General features: G+C 34.8%; 2 protein-coding genes and 1 long non-coding RNA gene across 8 annotated transcripts in view; 2 read left to right on the top strand and 1 right to left on the bottom strand.

Annotated features, from left to right (window-relative positions):
- The first annotated feature begins 183 nt into the window (after positions 1-183).
- LOC118645280 lies at positions 184-2,753 on the top strand. Its single transcript, XR_004963039.1, has 3 exons — positions 184-1,931; positions 2,144-2,233; positions 2,405-2,753. It is a non-coding gene; the product is annotated as an uncharacterized LOC118645280 (long non-coding RNA).
- A 233-nt stretch (positions 2,754-2,986) lies between these two features.
- LOC105835092 (probable G-protein coupled receptor Mth-like 3) lies at positions 2,987-17,123 on the top strand. Of its 6 annotated transcripts, none has more exons than XM_036288995.1 (7): positions 2,987-4,907; positions 5,098-5,273; positions 5,421-6,723; positions 7,833-7,911; positions 12,028-12,206; positions 12,336-12,501; positions 12,628-17,123. In XM_036288995.1, exons 3-7 carry the CDS (start codon positions 5,697-5,699, stop codon positions 12,998-13,000), a joined length of 1,824 nt encoding a protein of 607 aa, XP_036144888.1. In that variant the 5' UTR covers positions 2,987-4,907; positions 5,098-5,273; positions 5,421-5,696; the 3' UTR covers positions 13,001-17,123. The 6 variants fall into 6 exon arrangements, with proteins under 6 accessions (XP_036144888.1, XP_036144892.1, XP_012533520.2 ...); XM_036288999.1 differs by having other exon boundaries at positions 5,098-5,502; positions 5,582-6,723; XM_012678066.3 differs by lacking the exon at positions 5,098-5,273 and having other exon boundaries at positions 2,987-3,204; positions 5,582-6,723.
- LOC105835090 (myocardin-related transcription factor B) overlaps positions 13,865-17,925 on the bottom strand; it is a 28,936-nt gene continuing 24,875 nt past the window's right edge. The window contains exon 11 of the mRNA XM_036288990.1: positions 13,865-17,830. Within this exon, the coding sequence (XP_036144883.1) occupies positions 17,510-17,830 (321 nt within the window). The 3' untranslated portion in view covers positions 13,865-17,509. The remainder of the gene's footprint in view (positions 17,831-17,925) is intronic.

Below are 17,925 nucleotides of genomic sequence, written 5' to 3'. Positions count from 1 at the left end.
GTAGATTCTGTTCAGCAGCGCCTTGAAGTGCACGTTGAACTACGTAGCTACGAGCATGAATGAATATTTCCAACGGATAACATTATGGGTCACATCAATTTCTATTAATTTATTATAAATAAATAAATTAGCCGATTCAATTTATGAATTGCCAACTGCAAAACTTAAAACTGACTATCCGTAATCTAATTTTTTTATTATTTTAATTAAAAATTTACTTGATAATTAATGAATATAAAAGTATTACATTTTATATACATATATTATATTTTACAGAAGATAAACAAGCCAAAATCAAAATAATCTGCCTTAAGTTTTACAGTTGGCAATTTATAAATTTAATCAGTCGAATTTTAATTAATCAGTGATGACTGGACCGTTGTTTCTATCCCGGTTTCCTACGTAAGTTTGGGTAAGTCATAATATTAAGCTATATTTCGTTTTAATTAAATTAAATTAAAGTTGACAATTTTTAAAATTTATTTAATTACGTTAAAAGGATATGTAGCGCGCCCGCGGCGAAGAGTACCGATCGATCGATCGATATACAATGCGATATCTTAGCGCGTGAAGTTGACCGCGCGAGAGACAAAGCCATCTTAAGCTATATTCACGTTAATGTAATATTCTGTAAAGAACGCGGCGGACGCCTAGAATATTTACTACCAATTTAACGCGATTAACAATCGCGTAATGGAGATTCGGTACAAGAATAGGTATTCGATGATTCATAAAAATGCGTATCTCGTATAAGATATATAGCGCGTATACCATATAGACTTCGCGACTAATACGTTATCGTATATTACGCGTTGTAACGCGCGCGGACATCTAACCTCAACGTTAACACGGCTATTCTCATTTAAATTAAAAGCGAGATATGTAGCGAGCATGACATTGATCTTGGCGTAAAGTTACCCGCGTGGAAAACAAAGCCGGGAAACCTGCCATCATATATTGCGTTTTTACATTTGATCGTAAAATACGGCGGACACGAGATGGGCCATCCTTCCATAAAGTTGGCGCGTTCGTGATCATCATCACTTAATTGAATGCATATTGACTTTGTGTTGTAATTTGTTTGAACGCATGCTTCTCAATAGTCTCATTCGAACAAAGTTTATCATAAAAATCAAATTTATTTAAAAGCTATTCTAAATTCTTGTAATTTAATATTTCATGAATAATATTAAGTTAAAATTTGCTTATTAGTTCGACCTTTTTTTCAATTAAAGTTTATAATTTTATTCAAATAAGGATAAATTCTATTTTTGTGTACATAATACTGAGTTTTTCCAAGATTTTTGATAAGCACATTTTAAGACTGTCAAGTTTCCAGCAAACAAGATGACGTTAAATAACGTTTCAATGACGTCTTATCAACGCCAGAGACGTCAATAAGACATTATAAAAACTTCATTTGACGTCACCTTATTTGTTAGATTATCAGGAAAAGATTCTTTTGTTAAATGTTAAATATATTTTTGTTAATTGTTACTTAAGAGAGGTAAAATAAATTGAGTAATTACTTTTCTTACCGATAAAACTTTCTTATATGTAGATATTTTTCGTGCATAGGTATAATGTACAAAATATTATATTTTACAGTATTTTACAACATTATTTTCAGATATATATTATTAATTAATTTTTTACATGCTTTAGTAAATTTTTACTCTTGTCCTGTAAAAAGCTAATTCTCGTTACCGATTTAAATAAAAATGAATAAATCACAGTTCGGTGCGTCACGCGTTTTATTTCGGGAGTACCATTCAAGTTATCTAAAAGACTTTTATAAATAATTAGTCTTTGCGCGATTGTAATGTATTATTGCGAATGTTTTCGTGAGTATTCTGTACAACGAAAAAAGGACAACCTCATGTTTTAAGATATCTAAGATGGAGATTAGACCCCGGTGCAGTAATATTTGGGTAAATATAATATATTTTATATTTCCACATTATTATTATATTAGAGATACGGAATTGATCTAAAATTTTATGAAAATTTATTCTTGTAAAGTTCTTCTGCAGAAAATATATAATTTTAAAAGACAAATTAAAAGTTGGAAAAATTATCTTTTAAAATCAATTATTTTGAACGTTATTTTAATTTAAATCTTATGTGTACAATATCATTGTAGCTATGTGACAGACAACTCGAGACAATCTAAATCCTGAGGGGAGACGGAGGCCTGCGAGAAGCCGTTGTGCTCCAGCGGAGCAACTTTGGGGTAAATATAATTTTTTTTGTTTGTATAAAATTAATAATTTTTCCCCTTATTTATTTGATCAATAAATTATAAGTATTTAAAGAAAGAGAAGTTATCTAAAATTTTATACAAATTAAATTTTATAAAGATATTTTTCTCTTTTAATTTAAGTCTTATGTTTGTGTGTTATAGTATCATCGCAGGTCCGTGGCTGAGTAACTCCGCTCGTTGCGCATCAGGTTGGTGAGTGACAAATTTTTTACAATAAGGTAACGAATCTGTGAACTTTATGTATTTTTATACATTATAAGATAAATGCGACTTTTCACAGATTTGTTATTCTAAAATTCAAACTGATCTGAATAATTAATTCTGAGGCATTATTTATTAATTTATTGTTTACTTACGGAAAAATACATACACATATAAAACCAAATCTTTAAAATAGACCTGCTTTATCGATTTTCAACTCTTATATTCAGAATTAAAATCTTGAAAAAAATTATATATACTCGTATACATACATACAATAAAAAAATTAAATCATCTTATAGTTTGTGTATAAAAATCTAAAGATTATAAACAATAAATAATTTACGATATGTATATTCTATATTAAAATATATTAGATTAATAATAAGATGTAAAATTTTGCAAACTACAATTTCGACAATTTTGCTTTAATAATTTTAAAATAATTAGGAAATCTAATTATGTAAAAAGCATTATTATGATTCCATTAAAAAAAATTAATATGAGGGAAAGAATTATATATATGGGTGTGGTCTGACTAAACTCTCATCAAACTACTATCTTTAAAAGCTTGTCGATAATTTTTTTTGTGGAACACTATGTATATGTGAATTCCCAATGAGTAAGGCTGTGTTTTTAACGCCGTCTACTCGCTCGTTACTCGGTAGTCATGTCTTGTTGCTTGCCGGATTATGTTCGTATGTTGTTCGCGTGCCGCGAAGTGATTCGCCGAACATAGTGTTGGCTTTACCATTTTATTTACATTTACTTAAAATCAATCATTAGAGATAACAGTGTCATATTTGATTTAAATTTTTTTATTTTTTAATAAGATTTTTATTTGGAAAAAATGCCCGATAAATAAGCTTTAATTTTTACTCTTAATAAATGCATAATTTTATATCTATTTTGCATGAGTACTAATCAATTGTCGATGACTGCGCAAAAAACAAATCTTTTCTATAGAATTTTATTAAATAAAGATTATTTATAACTTTTATATTATTTATTATACGTAAGTAATTTGCTTGTTTTTTCATAAAATTGCACATATTTAAATCCTTTAATTTACCGTCTGTTCCTTTTGTGTTTTTTTCGTCAATTCTCGATTGACATTTCTTTATTAGCTTTAACATAAATAAAGTCTTTGGTATATATACATATGTATATTATGAATAAGCAAAATAGTACGAGGAAAAAATATTTTTCTTGTAATTTTCTTTATTTAGCATAAACCGGTTTTAAGATGAAAAATCAAGATAATCCAGTAATTGCATTAAGTTCCTTTAACATTGATAAATAGTCATAAAGATCAAATAATTGTTAAGATTAGTTAATCACAAATAATTGGCGAATATTTTCAAGAAAAAATATTTTTCTTATTGTACTTATCTATCAAGATAAACTTGACAAGACAAATTATACATTTATTGCGATTATTATCATAATTATCAATTATAATTAATCAATAAAAACAACGGCGCTAAAAAATGAAAGAACTGACGTTAACAAACAGCTATCAAATCTTTACTTTAACTTAGTATATTTTTAACCAAATTTACATTACAACTTACGAATTTTCTTTCACAATCGAGACTAAACACTTGTGTTTGCTTTCGTTCCATCGGACTCTGTACCTCCAAACAATGGCCTTCAACAACGATAATTCCAGAAGACTTGGCATGCATGACTATCGCTTCAACATTTCCTTCATCGGGAACGACTGCGTGATAAACGAGATGAAGGCAATGCGATTGTTTGTGATTTGACATGAGATTAATCCTTGCATTAACGTAAACATTAACTTGAGCGAGGAATTTTTTTATTCTTAACATACCAAAATTAAACAAACTCTTTAGCACTCTAAATTCTTCTCCCTAGTACTTTTAACATTCGAAATTTTTAGTACTGTCCATTTATCTTGTCCTCACTTTATGTCTATTCTAACGGTAAAAAGAAATCGTTTCGAAGTCCATAGAGATGTTAAGAATGCGGAAGTTTTATTGTAATTCTTAGTTGAAAAGATGATAAATTACTTCATTTCATTGAAACATCATCAATATTAAATGTACAATCAATCTATTATTTTTTGTAAAATTTATTATTAAAACATTGATGCAGTTTAATATTATAAAAATAATCATTATTATTTTAATACTTTCTACCAGTTCTCAGACAGTTATAGACTCCAACTCAATAGAAAGACTGTTTTTTTTACAATAAATTTATCAAGTCATTTTCTTAATTTTTCAACTTTTAGATTTTTTTATTAAAACGTTTTTTATTGAAAAAAAATTTTATGTTGAAGAAATAAGAACATTTGATTTGATGAATTTATTGTAAGAAAAAATCAGTCTATCGATCCAAAATTTACAATTTGCCTGGAAGATAGAAGAATGATTGAAAAATATTTGAGGATTACTTTACATATTGAACTATATTGGTATGTGTTTTGATAGTAAATAATAAATTTTATAACGAATTATTTATACATCTAATATTTCATGAGAATACAAAACTATTAATTGTATGATGCTATTCTCTGCGTGAAGAACAGCATTAAACAAGTCTTGTACTTGCATTGAATTCTCTTTACGTTATTCCTGACTGCTACATACATATGTCGTTTATAGATATTGTTATTCGCAATATGAGGAATATGCTCACGCAAATACGTTGTCTATCTGACATATTGCATGATAATGCACATCCAATGCCATAAAAACGGATTTTTGACGTCCGATCCATCGTATGTCATCCGTTGAATGATGCAACTCTTTTCAATCCTCTGTCTGAACGTTATTTTTAGGTATTTCTCTGTAAATATGTTATTCGTTCAGAATTAACTTTTTATTTTAAACTGCGTCGGCGCGCTCCTTTGCTTACGATTCAAAAATACTTTCTCATACGCTTTTTTATGAACTGTTTTACATTTTATTTATAACATATTTTAAAGAGATTGCCTGGATTCAAGGGGATTAAAATCTCTCTCTTTCTCATCATCCATGGCCAACCGAGGCCAATCCCGCCTTGTCGAGGTACCTTCTTATCGGTGTCATCTTTCTAACAAGCAATTGCCTGCTTATTCTAAAAACCAGCTTACCCTTTGCCTTTCAGATAATACTACACAGAATTAAGCTCGTTTCCGTTTACAAACGCTGGATATATTTATTTAAGAGGCATAACGAGAAATCAGTTTTGTTTTGTGAATTCGAAACACGTCAATAGTTTAATGATGTATCCGTCAAGTATCGTACTTTGGTGCCATGTGCTCCTGTTAGTTGTTTTGTCCTCGGACTCTCTGGGAAATTCTACGAATGATGAGCTGAGGAGCAATTCGATGGCGCGGTATGATCGTCTCATAGACTCTAGAAACCGAGACGACAAAATGCAGCCGATACTGTACAAATTACGCGAAAACTCTACTAAAAATGTTAATGAAATGCAGTATGAGCCCACTATTAATTCTATGACTAATGATCGCAAGGATTCGCTGCGATACGAACCTCACCTGCATATCATGAAGATCCACGAGGAGAATAATCAGATATCCATTCCCCGCATCAAGTCTATTAAGATGAGTAACGAAAACGACACTACGTTGCAAGAATTGAATGAGAGTCTCACGAGGAGCAAAAGCAATTCCATGTTATATGAATATGGAAATTTTAACACAGATAACTATAATGACAGTCTGCCTACTGTTTCGTATGAAATGTGCGGCAACGAAACCTGCATTCAGCTTTGCTGTCCTTTTGGCAATCGTGTAGTAGACAGGAAGTGCATCGCAGGGCAGGATAATTACTCTTTTCCATACGTTCAGAATGATTCTAAGAATAAGAAGTTGGATGAACTCTTTCAACTGACCGTCCGCGATCCATGCATTTTACAAGGAACTGCGCATCGTATTCTTAATCCCGATGAATACTTGTTTCTCGTCAATGGCTCTTTGTACCAAAATTCTGGCAAGCTCGTTCCATCGACGTCTTACTGCCTCGCCATTTTGGACCGGAACATTTATGATACGATCGTATGCAAAGACTCGATTGGCTTTCCGCAATACGTATCTGTGTGCCTTCTGGTGTCCTTGCCGTTCCTGGTGCTGACGTTTGTGGTATATTCCATACTGCCGGAGGTCCAGAACATACACACATACACGTTACGTGTATACGTCGCCACGTTATTCACCACAAACGTGATCATATTTTGCGCTCAAGAAATTCCTGTGTTATCTGAATGGAAATATTGCATTCCACTGGGTACAGCATGTGTAAATTATATAATAATCGTAGTAACGATACTACTAACGTGGTAATTATAGACGTAAGTTACGAAGCTTACATCTATAATTACTAGATTAGATAAATCAATGCATTTATTTCTTTTTAAAAATAGTATGGAAATTTTTCGAATCTCTAAAGGCATAAATGATAAATAATATGTAAATTTTGTGTACATACATATATATAATGTAAAACTTTTTTGTATTTCATAAAAAATTAAGTCTTGATGAAATACAATTGTAGAGAAGTTTTTTAAAACACACATTTTAAAGAATAAAGGTACAGCTTTAAATCTGTATAAAAAGTTAATATAGTTTCTACGATTTTAGTTCTCATATTAATAAAATAAGAAATTGATATTTTTGTTTTGTTTTAAAGTATTGTAACTTGATGAATCATTGGATCACCTACTTTATATTTCTTTTTATATATTTGGTATTATTCCGTAAAATGATTCCAATTCTTTGAAAAATCATTTTAATTTTAAAAGGTCTAATTTAATAATTAAAATATTTTTATATTAAATTATGTTCAATAATGATTCATTAAACTACATACATGCTTCAAAATAAAACAAAAATATTAAAAAAATATAAATTTTTTATTTTGTGTAATTTAAGAATTGAATGTCGTAAAGACAAAGTTAAAATATTAATTTAAAACATTATCTTTGTTCCTTAAAATATGTTTTAAAAACTTTTCTATAATCTTTCTTTTATTGAGATATATTACTGAAAGTTTGGAAATCCAAACTTATGGCCTGCAATACATATAGTCACTTTTGTGTAATTTTCTGGTGTAAACATTACGGAAATTATACTATAAAATGAAGCATTATTTAATTTAATATTAACATGATCGTTAAATATATCTTCCTCTGTTTCGTTCGTTTGTGTCTCGTTAAATATACCTTCTGTATCATGAATTTGGATTCAATTCAAGAAAATTGAAGAAGAAATTAAACGAATTAAACGAAATAATAACTTAATTAATTAAAAGGAATAGTAATAATTGTAAATTAATTTATTTATTCTAATACACATATAGACTTAAAGATTAACACGTTATTTTACTGATTCTTCTAGCCTACATTTTTAATATTTCGATGTTAGCGAGTTGTTTTTGGCTAAACGCAATGTGCTTTGACATTTGGTGGACATTCAGGTAAATAGTAATAAAAAATATTTCGTACTAGACTTAATGAAAATATGTTATTATTATGAAGCATAGAAAAGTCTTATATTTTTTAAAAGGTTTAGAACAAATATTCAAATAGATCGGATAGTAAATTAATCAGACTGAAAAATTTTATGAAATAAAATTTCTTTTATCTTTCAAGATAGTTTAATTAGATGTAAAAGCCACTATTGATTGTCAATATAAGTACTATCCAAAAAATCAAAGCATTATTTCATGTGTAACTTTGAAAAATAAGTAAACTTCAAGCAAGTGTAATTTTAACAAAAATGATTATAGCAAGATCCGAAATGCATTTTACAGTTTGAAGTCTTTACTTTTCAGATTGGTTTTTTAATAATGATTTTACTGATTTTTTACTTTACTAGAACATTACAAGCGCGCGCTGCGCGCGCGCTATTTGACTTTTTACTTTAAAAATAATAATAATTGCAATTTGATTTTCTCTATCTTTCATTTACATTAATCAAACGTCTTCTGCAATTTTAAATAAAAAAATTTAAAATTTAATTATACATACATACATACCTACATACCTACCTACATACATACATACCAACATACATACCTACTTGCATACTTACTGCTATCTAGCTACCTAGCTACATATTTATCTAGTTACGTTCGCTCGTTTGCTCCCTTCCTTGCACCCTTTTTCACTCACTCACTCACACACTCAGTCACTCACTGGCTCACTCCTCGCTCACTCCTCGCTCACTCCCGGCTTACTCTCGGTTCACTCCCGGCTCACTCCCGGCTCACTCACGCGCTCACTCCTCGCTCACTCCTCGCTCACTCGCCAGCTCGCTCACTTGCTCACTCCTCGCTCACTCCCGGCTTACTCTCGGTTCACTCCCGGCTCACTCCCGGCTCACTCCTGGCTCACTCCTGGCTTACTCCCGGTTCACACCCGGCTCACTCCTCGCTCACTCCTCGCTCACTCACTCGCTCACTCCTAGTTCACTCCTGGCTCACTCCTGGTTCACTCCTGGCTCACTCCCGGCTCACTCCCGGCTCACTCCCGGCTCACTCCTCGCTCACTCCCGGCTCACTCTTCGCTCACTCACTCGCTCACTCACTCGCTCACTTGTGGTTCACTCCTGGCTCACTCCCGGCTCACTCCCGGCTCACTCCCGGCTCACTCCTCGCTCACTCCCGACTCACTCCCGGCTCACTCCCGGCTCACTCCCGGCTTACTCCTCGCTCACTCCCGACTCACTCCCGGCTTACTCCCGGCTCACTCCCGGCTTACTCCCGGTTCACTCCCGGCTTACTCCTCGCTCACTCCTCGCTCACTCACTCGCTCACTCCTGGTTCACTCCTGGCTCACTCCCGGCTCACTCCCGGCTCACTCCCAGCTCACTCCTCGCTCACTCCCGACTCACTCCCGACTCACTCCCGGCTCACTCCCGGCTCACTCCCGGCTTACTCCTCGCTCACTCCTCGCTCACTCCTGGTTCACTCCTGGCTCACTCCTGGCTCACTCCCGGCTTACTCCCGGTTCACTCCCGACTCACTCCCGGCTCACTCCCGGCTCACTCCTCGCTCACTCCCGGCTCACTCTTCGCTCACTCACTCGCTCATTCCTGGTTCACTCCTGGCTCACTCCCGGCTTACTCCCGGCTCACTCCCGGCTCACTCCTCGCTCACTCCCGACTCACTCCCGGCTCACTCCCGGCTTACTCCCGGTTCACTCCCGGCTCACTCCTCGCTCACTCCTCGCTCACTCACTCGCTCACTCACTCGCTCACTCCTGGTTCACTCCTGGCTCACTCCTGGCTCACTCCCGGCTCACTCCTCGCTCACTCCCGGCTCACTCTTCGCTCACTCACTTGCTCACTCCTGGTTCACTCCTGGCTCACTCCCGGCTCACTCCCGGCTCACTCCCGGCTTACTCCCGGTTCACTCCCGGCTCACTTCTCGCTCACTCCTCGCTCACTCCTCGCTCACTCCCGGCTCACTCTTCGCTCACTCACTCGCTCATTCCTGGTTCACTCCTGGCTCACTCCCGGCTTACTCCCGGCTCACTCCCGGCTTACTCCCGGTTCACTCCCGGCTTACTCCTCGCTCACTCCTCGCTCACTCACTCGCTCACTCCTGGTTCACTCCTGGCTCACTCCCGGCTCACTCCCGGCTCACTCCCAGCTCACTCCTCGCTCACTCCCGACTCACTCCCGACTCACTCCCGGCTCACTCCCGGCTCACTCCCGGCTTACTCCTCGCTCACTCCTCGCTCACTCCTGGTTCACTCCTGGCTCACTCCTGGCTCACTCCCGGCTTACTCCCGGTTCACTCCCGACTCACTCCCGGCTCACTCCCGGCTCACTCCTCGCTCACTCCCGGCTCACTCTTCGCTCACTCACTCGCTCATTCCTGGTTCACTCCTGGCTCACTCCCGGCTTACTCCCGGCTCACTCCTCGCTCACTCCCGACTCACTCCCGGCTCACTCCCGGCTTACTCCCGGTTCACTCCCGGCTCACTCCTCGCTCACTCCTCGCTCACTCACTCGCTCACTCACTCGCTCACTCCTGGTTCACTCCTGGCTCACTCCTGGCTCACTCCCGGCTCACTCCTCGCTTACTCCCGGCTCACTCTTCGCTCACTCACTTGCTCACTCCTGGTTCACTCTTGGCTCACTCCCGGCTCACTCCCGGCTCACTCCCGGCTTACTCCTCGCTCACTCCCGACTCACTCCCGGCTCACTCTCGGCTCACTCCCGGCTCACTCCTGGCTTACTCCCGGTTCACTCCCGGCTTACTCCTCGCTCACTCCTCGCTCACTCACTCGCTCACTCACTCACTCACTTTCTCAAATTTCAAAATTTTGTTACAAACTTTACAAAAAGTTTTGTGCAGTGAATGAAAAGTTGTACACAAATATAATTTATAATTTTCAAAGGATTAAATCTTGATCTTCAATTTGCGTACTAATTTTTATGCAATTTTTTATGTAAACTTAAGTGAAATGTAAAACTATAAATTGAATGAATTACGCGTTTTCAATTATTGAAACTTATTCTGTTAAAAAAGAAACAGAAGTTCTGATATTAACATAAAATTTAAAGTTTAGAATTTATTGACTTCAACGAGCTTAATATGAAACAGCTACGATTTTTTAAAAGTGCGTGAAGTAATGCTTTATTTTTTCGTTGGCCGTGTGTTTATATTGAACTGATTCATAAATATAAGTTCCGCTATAGATAATTACTGATTCATTTTTTCTAAGAAATTAATATTACCCACTGTATTTAATTATTTTATCTATTACACGTAGAGAATAACAGATAAAATACTCAAAATAGAGCTTAAAATTATTTATTGTAACGTTTATTAAATACAAAAATTCACTTTGCAAGTAAAATAAAACAGAACACTAATTTGTGAACTTATTTATGAATTAATCCACTGTATTTTATATGTGTGCGCATATATAAAGCGTAAACTTTATTAAAACGATGTGGTTAAAAAATAGATATAGAACGTTAGACACACAAGGATGCATGTAAATTAAATACAAGGACGCATATGAATTAACTGGCGCAAACATTTCGATTCATATTTCAAGTCCTCTTCAAAGTATGATATAAATTAGAATTAGAAACGAGTAAAAATTTTTAGGTTTATTAAAATCAAATTTCCGAATCCAAAAGAATTTTAAAAAGAAAGTCATCTAGTGAGTCAAATTTTGTGACAACTTTAAATTTTGATTGAATTTTGTAACATACTTGCTGAACACTTATACCTCTTGACTTACTTTTTTTTAGAGAAGTTTTTTTGAGATTTGAAGAAAACTTATTCCATCTCAATAGACTCAAAAATTGTTACTCGTTCTAATTTATTTGTACTAAAGAGAAAACGTGTGTAAATCGAAATGTTTGTACCCGTTAATTCAAATGTGTCCTTGCATGTAGTTTACACATTTTTGTGTATACAACTTTTTTAATCGTTTTAATAAAATTTTACACTGCACATAAAAATCCAATGTTGGTCCTTATCTGTATCCTACTAATTGATTCATAGCGTAAAATGTTTTAGACAGAATTATTATTTTTTTATTTTAAATATAAATTCCGCATTTCATAGAAAGCTCAGTTTCCATCCAACAAATGTAAAGGACAGGAGAAGGAAATGGATAATGTATTCTATTTATGCGTGGGGACTTACTTTTGGTTTAACTATCGTCTGTGCCATCATGGATATTCCTGGCATACCGAAAGACTTTATTCGACCGGAAATGTGCGTGAATAAATTTTGGTTTGGACGTAAGTGGAATCATCTAATGGAATATTTTACTGAAACCTTGATCAGATTACAAAATTTTCAACTATATAAAATTATGGAAACATCTACGCGTATAATTAGCACGCATTGTGAAAAATTCTCCATTTCAGAATATGCCGCATTTTCGGTGTATTACTACATACCCACAGGAATCGCTTTTATTAGCAACGTTTGCTTCTTCGTCACCACGGCAATAACGATTATATACCATAATAAACATACTGCTCATCAGCTAAGAGATTCAGACAACCGGCGCTACAATAAAAGGAAGCGCAAGTCTGTATAAAAGTCCAAAGAATTAATTTCTTCTGCAAAAACTATATGTTTAAGTCATCGATATTTCTCGTTGTTAAATGCAAATCAAAATAGTCGAGTTATTGTATATAAAAATTTCGTTCACAGGTTTGGTATGTACCTGAAACTGTTCGTAGTCATGGGACTAACCTGGAGTTTGGGTATAATATTGTGGTTGATTAACGGCAGCCATCCCTTACCGCAAATTGTTTGGAATATCAACTATACGATAGACATCTTGCAAGGCGTCGTCATTTTCATTATATACGTATGCAAAAAGAAGATCTTACGGCTGCTACTAAAACGATTTGGTTACCACGATCGCGATCCATTTTGGGGTATTTCAAGGAGCGGTCAAGTTACTAGAACGTCCTCGAATTTCTCTTCCCTCTCATCGATATCGGGATCAATGCCCATGCAAAAAATTAATTCCTCTTTTAGTCATCAGGCTAATCATCATGTGCAGCCAAATACAAAATAAAAGGGAGAATTCTATTATAAATGAGTTAGCAATATATTAATATCATAATTTAATTCTCCAATCAAGGATTGATCTTATATTATTGTGTCTCGCTCTCTTTTTGGATATATTAATTGTAATTTTAATTGATAATTTCTGGGACACTCCATAAAAGTCTCATATAATATACGTAATCATTATAAATTGTTATGCCATATTAAATGTATGCACACCACTAGTGATATATTTTAAATATAGTAATACAAAAATCTTTTAAATGGTTTTTTGTAACCTTATACATGTAATTTCTGTACTGAGATTATTTTGTAGCATTTTTTATAGCAGTATTTATGCAGCAATATCGAGTTAATTCAAGTTTATGTGAAATTTTTCATTATTTTTCCTTCAAATAAATTTATCGAGAACGGTTTATGTATAATATCTTCATATATTATACTGATAAATATCTTCATATACTATTACTGATTATATTCTTAACGGATTATAATTATACAGAAAGAAATGGATTTCCTAATTAAGATATTCGATTGTGTAATATGTTACAAGTACTTTAACATTTAATTACTAATTCAATTCTCTCTTAATCATATCATTTTTCTCGTCTCGACAACTGTAACTGAACAACATGTATTGTGATTTTTACAACATTCCGCTTTTAAATTTTCCAAAATTTCAAAAAATTAAGGTTCCAAGAATTTGGGACTTCAAATCGGAAAAATTAAAAGTCTTGAAAATTGATAAAGTATCAAAAAATATAATTAATAAAGGAGATTTAAAATTATAAAAATTTTTCACATTGTCAGGAATTACAACTCAGAAAACAAAGTAAATGATTGGCAGAAAATGAAATAATGCTTTAGCGAATAACTTTATATTTATTTATTTTACTCAAATGGAAGGCAATCGATAAATTCGCAACAAATAAAAATAAATAACACTCTTTCTAGCAATAATTACGTGATCGTTACTTAAGAGTATATCATTACAATAAATTCAATGATACTTAATAACAAAAAACTTATATGTATACCACTCCTTACGCGCGCGCGCACGCACGCAATGCGCATACCAAACATATGTGTATATGTGTGTGTATATATGTGTATATGTGTGTATTTGTGTATGCGTGTATATGTGTGTGTGCGATGCTACTGCATCTCTTTATCATTTCGATGCGTGGATTTGTTATATACTCGATGAAGCTATGTATATATGCATAGATGCGATTGCGGTTTACATACTTTACAACTTGGCTGCCTTTATTTCATCCTAATTCGCACTCGCGAGTTATAAAGACTTACTCATACGTATACGCACATACACTGCAGGTGCACCACATACAACAGACTACCAGATTCGCACAGCCTGACAGATCGATCAATCATCGGCAAAATCATGATGAACGACTCGAACTTAAAATAATTAACGCGATTGCAACGTCTCCAAGTATAGTTCGTTACAAATTCGATAAAATAGGGGCACGTCGTTTTACGATACAATAAGACCTTTTTAGTTAATAATCGCCTTTTTTAGTTACTCTAAATTAATTCATTAAATTTATGTCAAGCTCGCTACTACAAAACACACATAATCTCTTTCATTATATTTTACACATTATATACAGTATTTTACAGAGAACAATAAAAATCCTTATTGTCATGAGGCAACGGATGGTGACGAGTATGACGATTTTCTACGTGAATGCTTGTAGGAAGGGATACTTTCTTTTGGCACCTTTGTTTTTCACCTCGACGCCATATTCCATGTTTGTTGTGATAAATAAGTTTGCAGTTTGTAAAAGCTTCAGATAACGGCGAGAAAAAGCAATATGAAAGCAAAATCTTAAATGCAGATATTAACAAAAAGCGGCTTTTACGAATTAATAATGCTGCAAATTCATTAATAGTTCACGAGCCGTTTATTACAAATAAAACGACATCTTTGCAACCGATACTGTGCAACTTACAAAAATATATAAGCAATCGATTCTCTTGGCACAACAAATAAATTATGAAATCTATAAGATTTACAGAATCGATGCTTATCAGATCGATAAAAAAAGAATGTTTCTGCAACTGACTACGAGAGTCAGGGCTTAGGAGGGAAAAAAACAGGAAAGGCAAACCGGTTCCTTTAATTAAATGCACTGACTTAATTATTTCCGCGCGTCTCGACAGATTCGGCAATGCGTTACGGTGCCCGTTCGTGCTTTTCTGTCAGGCTTTCGCGCACACGGAATATGGCAGTACCTCGAGGTCTCTTTAGAATTCTCTATGAAGCATGAATATGTTTGGAATGTTGCATTTTTTTTCCTTTGCTCTTTCTCTGATGAATGCGGGAGAGGAAATAATGATCGCGCGGACCTATGTACCGTGTTTCTCTAATGAGAATGGTGGGAACACACTTCACTAATTTTTCTCTCACTCGAAACTCTAACAACTTATACAGTATTCTCTCTTTCTATATTACTACATAACGCCAGTTCCGCGCGAAACTAAAAAGCTCGCAAGGAAAAACAACACTTCGAGGCACGTTGGTTGCGAGGAAAATTCGGAACGTTGCGGTATTATTTTAAGTATAGTTCTCTAAAAAAAGATTAAAGACAACCGCGACGTTTTTTTCTTTCTTTTCATTTTTTTTTTTAAAAAAATCATCGATCGCTGCATATTGGGGTTTCGATTAGCACCATCGCTGTCCATAAACATTAATCACATACATTCTCGTAAGGAAACCTCACGTTGTGATTTTAACAAACTATATTAGTTACTTGTTCTCTCATAAAACAAATTAATATAAAAAATTTTTAACTATTGCAATTTTAAACAAAACTTTGAAAAATTAAAAGTAGATGTAATAAATATCTTTTATACATTTTTTTGAAATTTTTTTGCGAAACTTTCATCCAAAGATATGATATATTTATTATCATAATGCCATAACTTCGTTTGAGGTTTCCTCGCACTTTCTCAGACAAGCGCCCACACTCTTTAAGACACACACATTTCCCACACACACAACTTTTGCTCTTGTTACCGAGTTTGGCAGCGCGGTCCTTCGTCATTACATCGAAGTCCGAAGCCGCTTGGTCTTTGAAGAACGTCTCAAAACAGTGTAGGTTTTAATGCACGAAGCAACTCTCGCCTGACACAGCGTTCCGAGATGGAATCCTTCGATTTGCGTAGCGATTACTCGATACGCATGGCTTCAATCTTCCTTGTTCATACACAGATTGGAAACATGGAATGTTACAAAAGATTACTAGTCACGGTGGAAAAATCGAAGGACCGCGCCGACAATCGATCCCAATGACAATTATGCAACTTACTCGCGCGCGCAGCCATTCCTCCTACAATTTCAGCGCTATTATAATGATTATCGATTAAGATACGCAATAATTTCTAACATCACATGCTCTGTGGCTTAGAAAATATGTATAGCTGCGCTGGAAAGCCTTCGAAATCGCGTATTCGAATGTTACACGATTCGCAGACGTCAGGCGCACACACATACACATACATACATATATATGTATGTATGTATGTATGTATGTATATAAGTATATTTTACATATGTGTATATACGTATGTATATATATATATATATATATATGCGTATGTATGTATACCTTTACAATAATTATCGTTATATTAGATTTTGTGAGAGTATAATTATGCAGTTATGTTACGATTAATTATGATTGCGGGAAAGGGGCGGGTATTTGGAAACAGGGGAATTATCCGAAAGGATCATATACGCAATGTTTCTCGTTTTCTTGTTTTGACACACACGCTATTTCTCGTGGTTATTAAAATTCAAGCAACACACGACTGGACAATAAAAACTAGCTTAAAAAAACCCGTCGTAAGCTGATTCTTTGGAGAATTTTGAAAGTTGATATTTCGGTCCCGGAACTATAGGTCTTTTTTATATACTTTTACGAGCGGTCCGCCGCATCTTCGTGCACACGCGTTTTATTTCAGATTTTAATTCGTAAAGATGTATGAAGGAAAAACACTTTATGTAAGTGTTTACATATATAAACTTTGTATACGCATATTTATCGGACATTATTTTTCTGATGGAACGATCGATCATATTGATCAAAAGTATGATATGCGTTAGCGTTCATTGATCGAAAAAGATTGAAAAATGATACGCGTGTCAAACTGGTCCATAATTCGACAGCCTTCTCATTCTTAATTTTAATTACGATAACGATCGCGTGAGATAGCATATCTATTTTTTCAATAGATTTCAATATGCTTTCAAAATCAACACTTCTCGTGTTGACACGCGTATATAAGTACACATTCAATGTGATGTCGATTACAAGATACATTAGAGGCAAGGATGTCGCGAAATGATTTATATAAAATGCATCAGACAGATTTGATCAAGTGGCAATGCAATAATCTTATTATCCGCGTTTCTTTGCTATCTCGAATTATATTTTTGATTACCTGCCGAGGATTAAGTACATAAGGCCGGATTGTAAGAGAGTATTTCGGGCTAGGTCGCGAAGTCTACCTTATCCCAAGTCATCGGAGACGATAAGTCGGATGACATCTTGAAATCAGAGTCCTCCATGTTGAAGAGATCAAACGAGTACTGACTGCTGCCTAATAGCGGGTCATAAATATCCGTGGTGGATGAAAGATTAACTGATGGAGTGGTAGACTGATGATTCGACAATATCGTAGAAGGTGGTGGTGATTGTGGCATCAGAGACTCTAACCAATCGGGGTCGTCCATATCCATCGGCATGTCACACTCTAATTGACCGAAATCCATTGGAAGTCCATCCAATGTTTCCAAGTCCAACCCTAGTTCCTGAAAATATAATATTAATTAGAATAATCGCGATTATTCCACATGTAATAATAATACATTTTTAAACTCACACACACATAAATAACTTTTTAAAT

Source organism: Monomorium pharaonis, chromosome 1, assembly GCF_013373865.1.
Source record: "Monomorium pharaonis isolate MP-MQ-018 chromosome 1, ASM1337386v2, whole genome shotgun sequence".
Classification (NCBI taxonomy): domain Eukaryota; kingdom Metazoa; phylum Arthropoda; class Insecta; order Hymenoptera; family Formicidae; genus Monomorium; species Monomorium pharaonis.
This window is presented reverse-complemented; position numbering and strand designations above follow the sequence as displayed.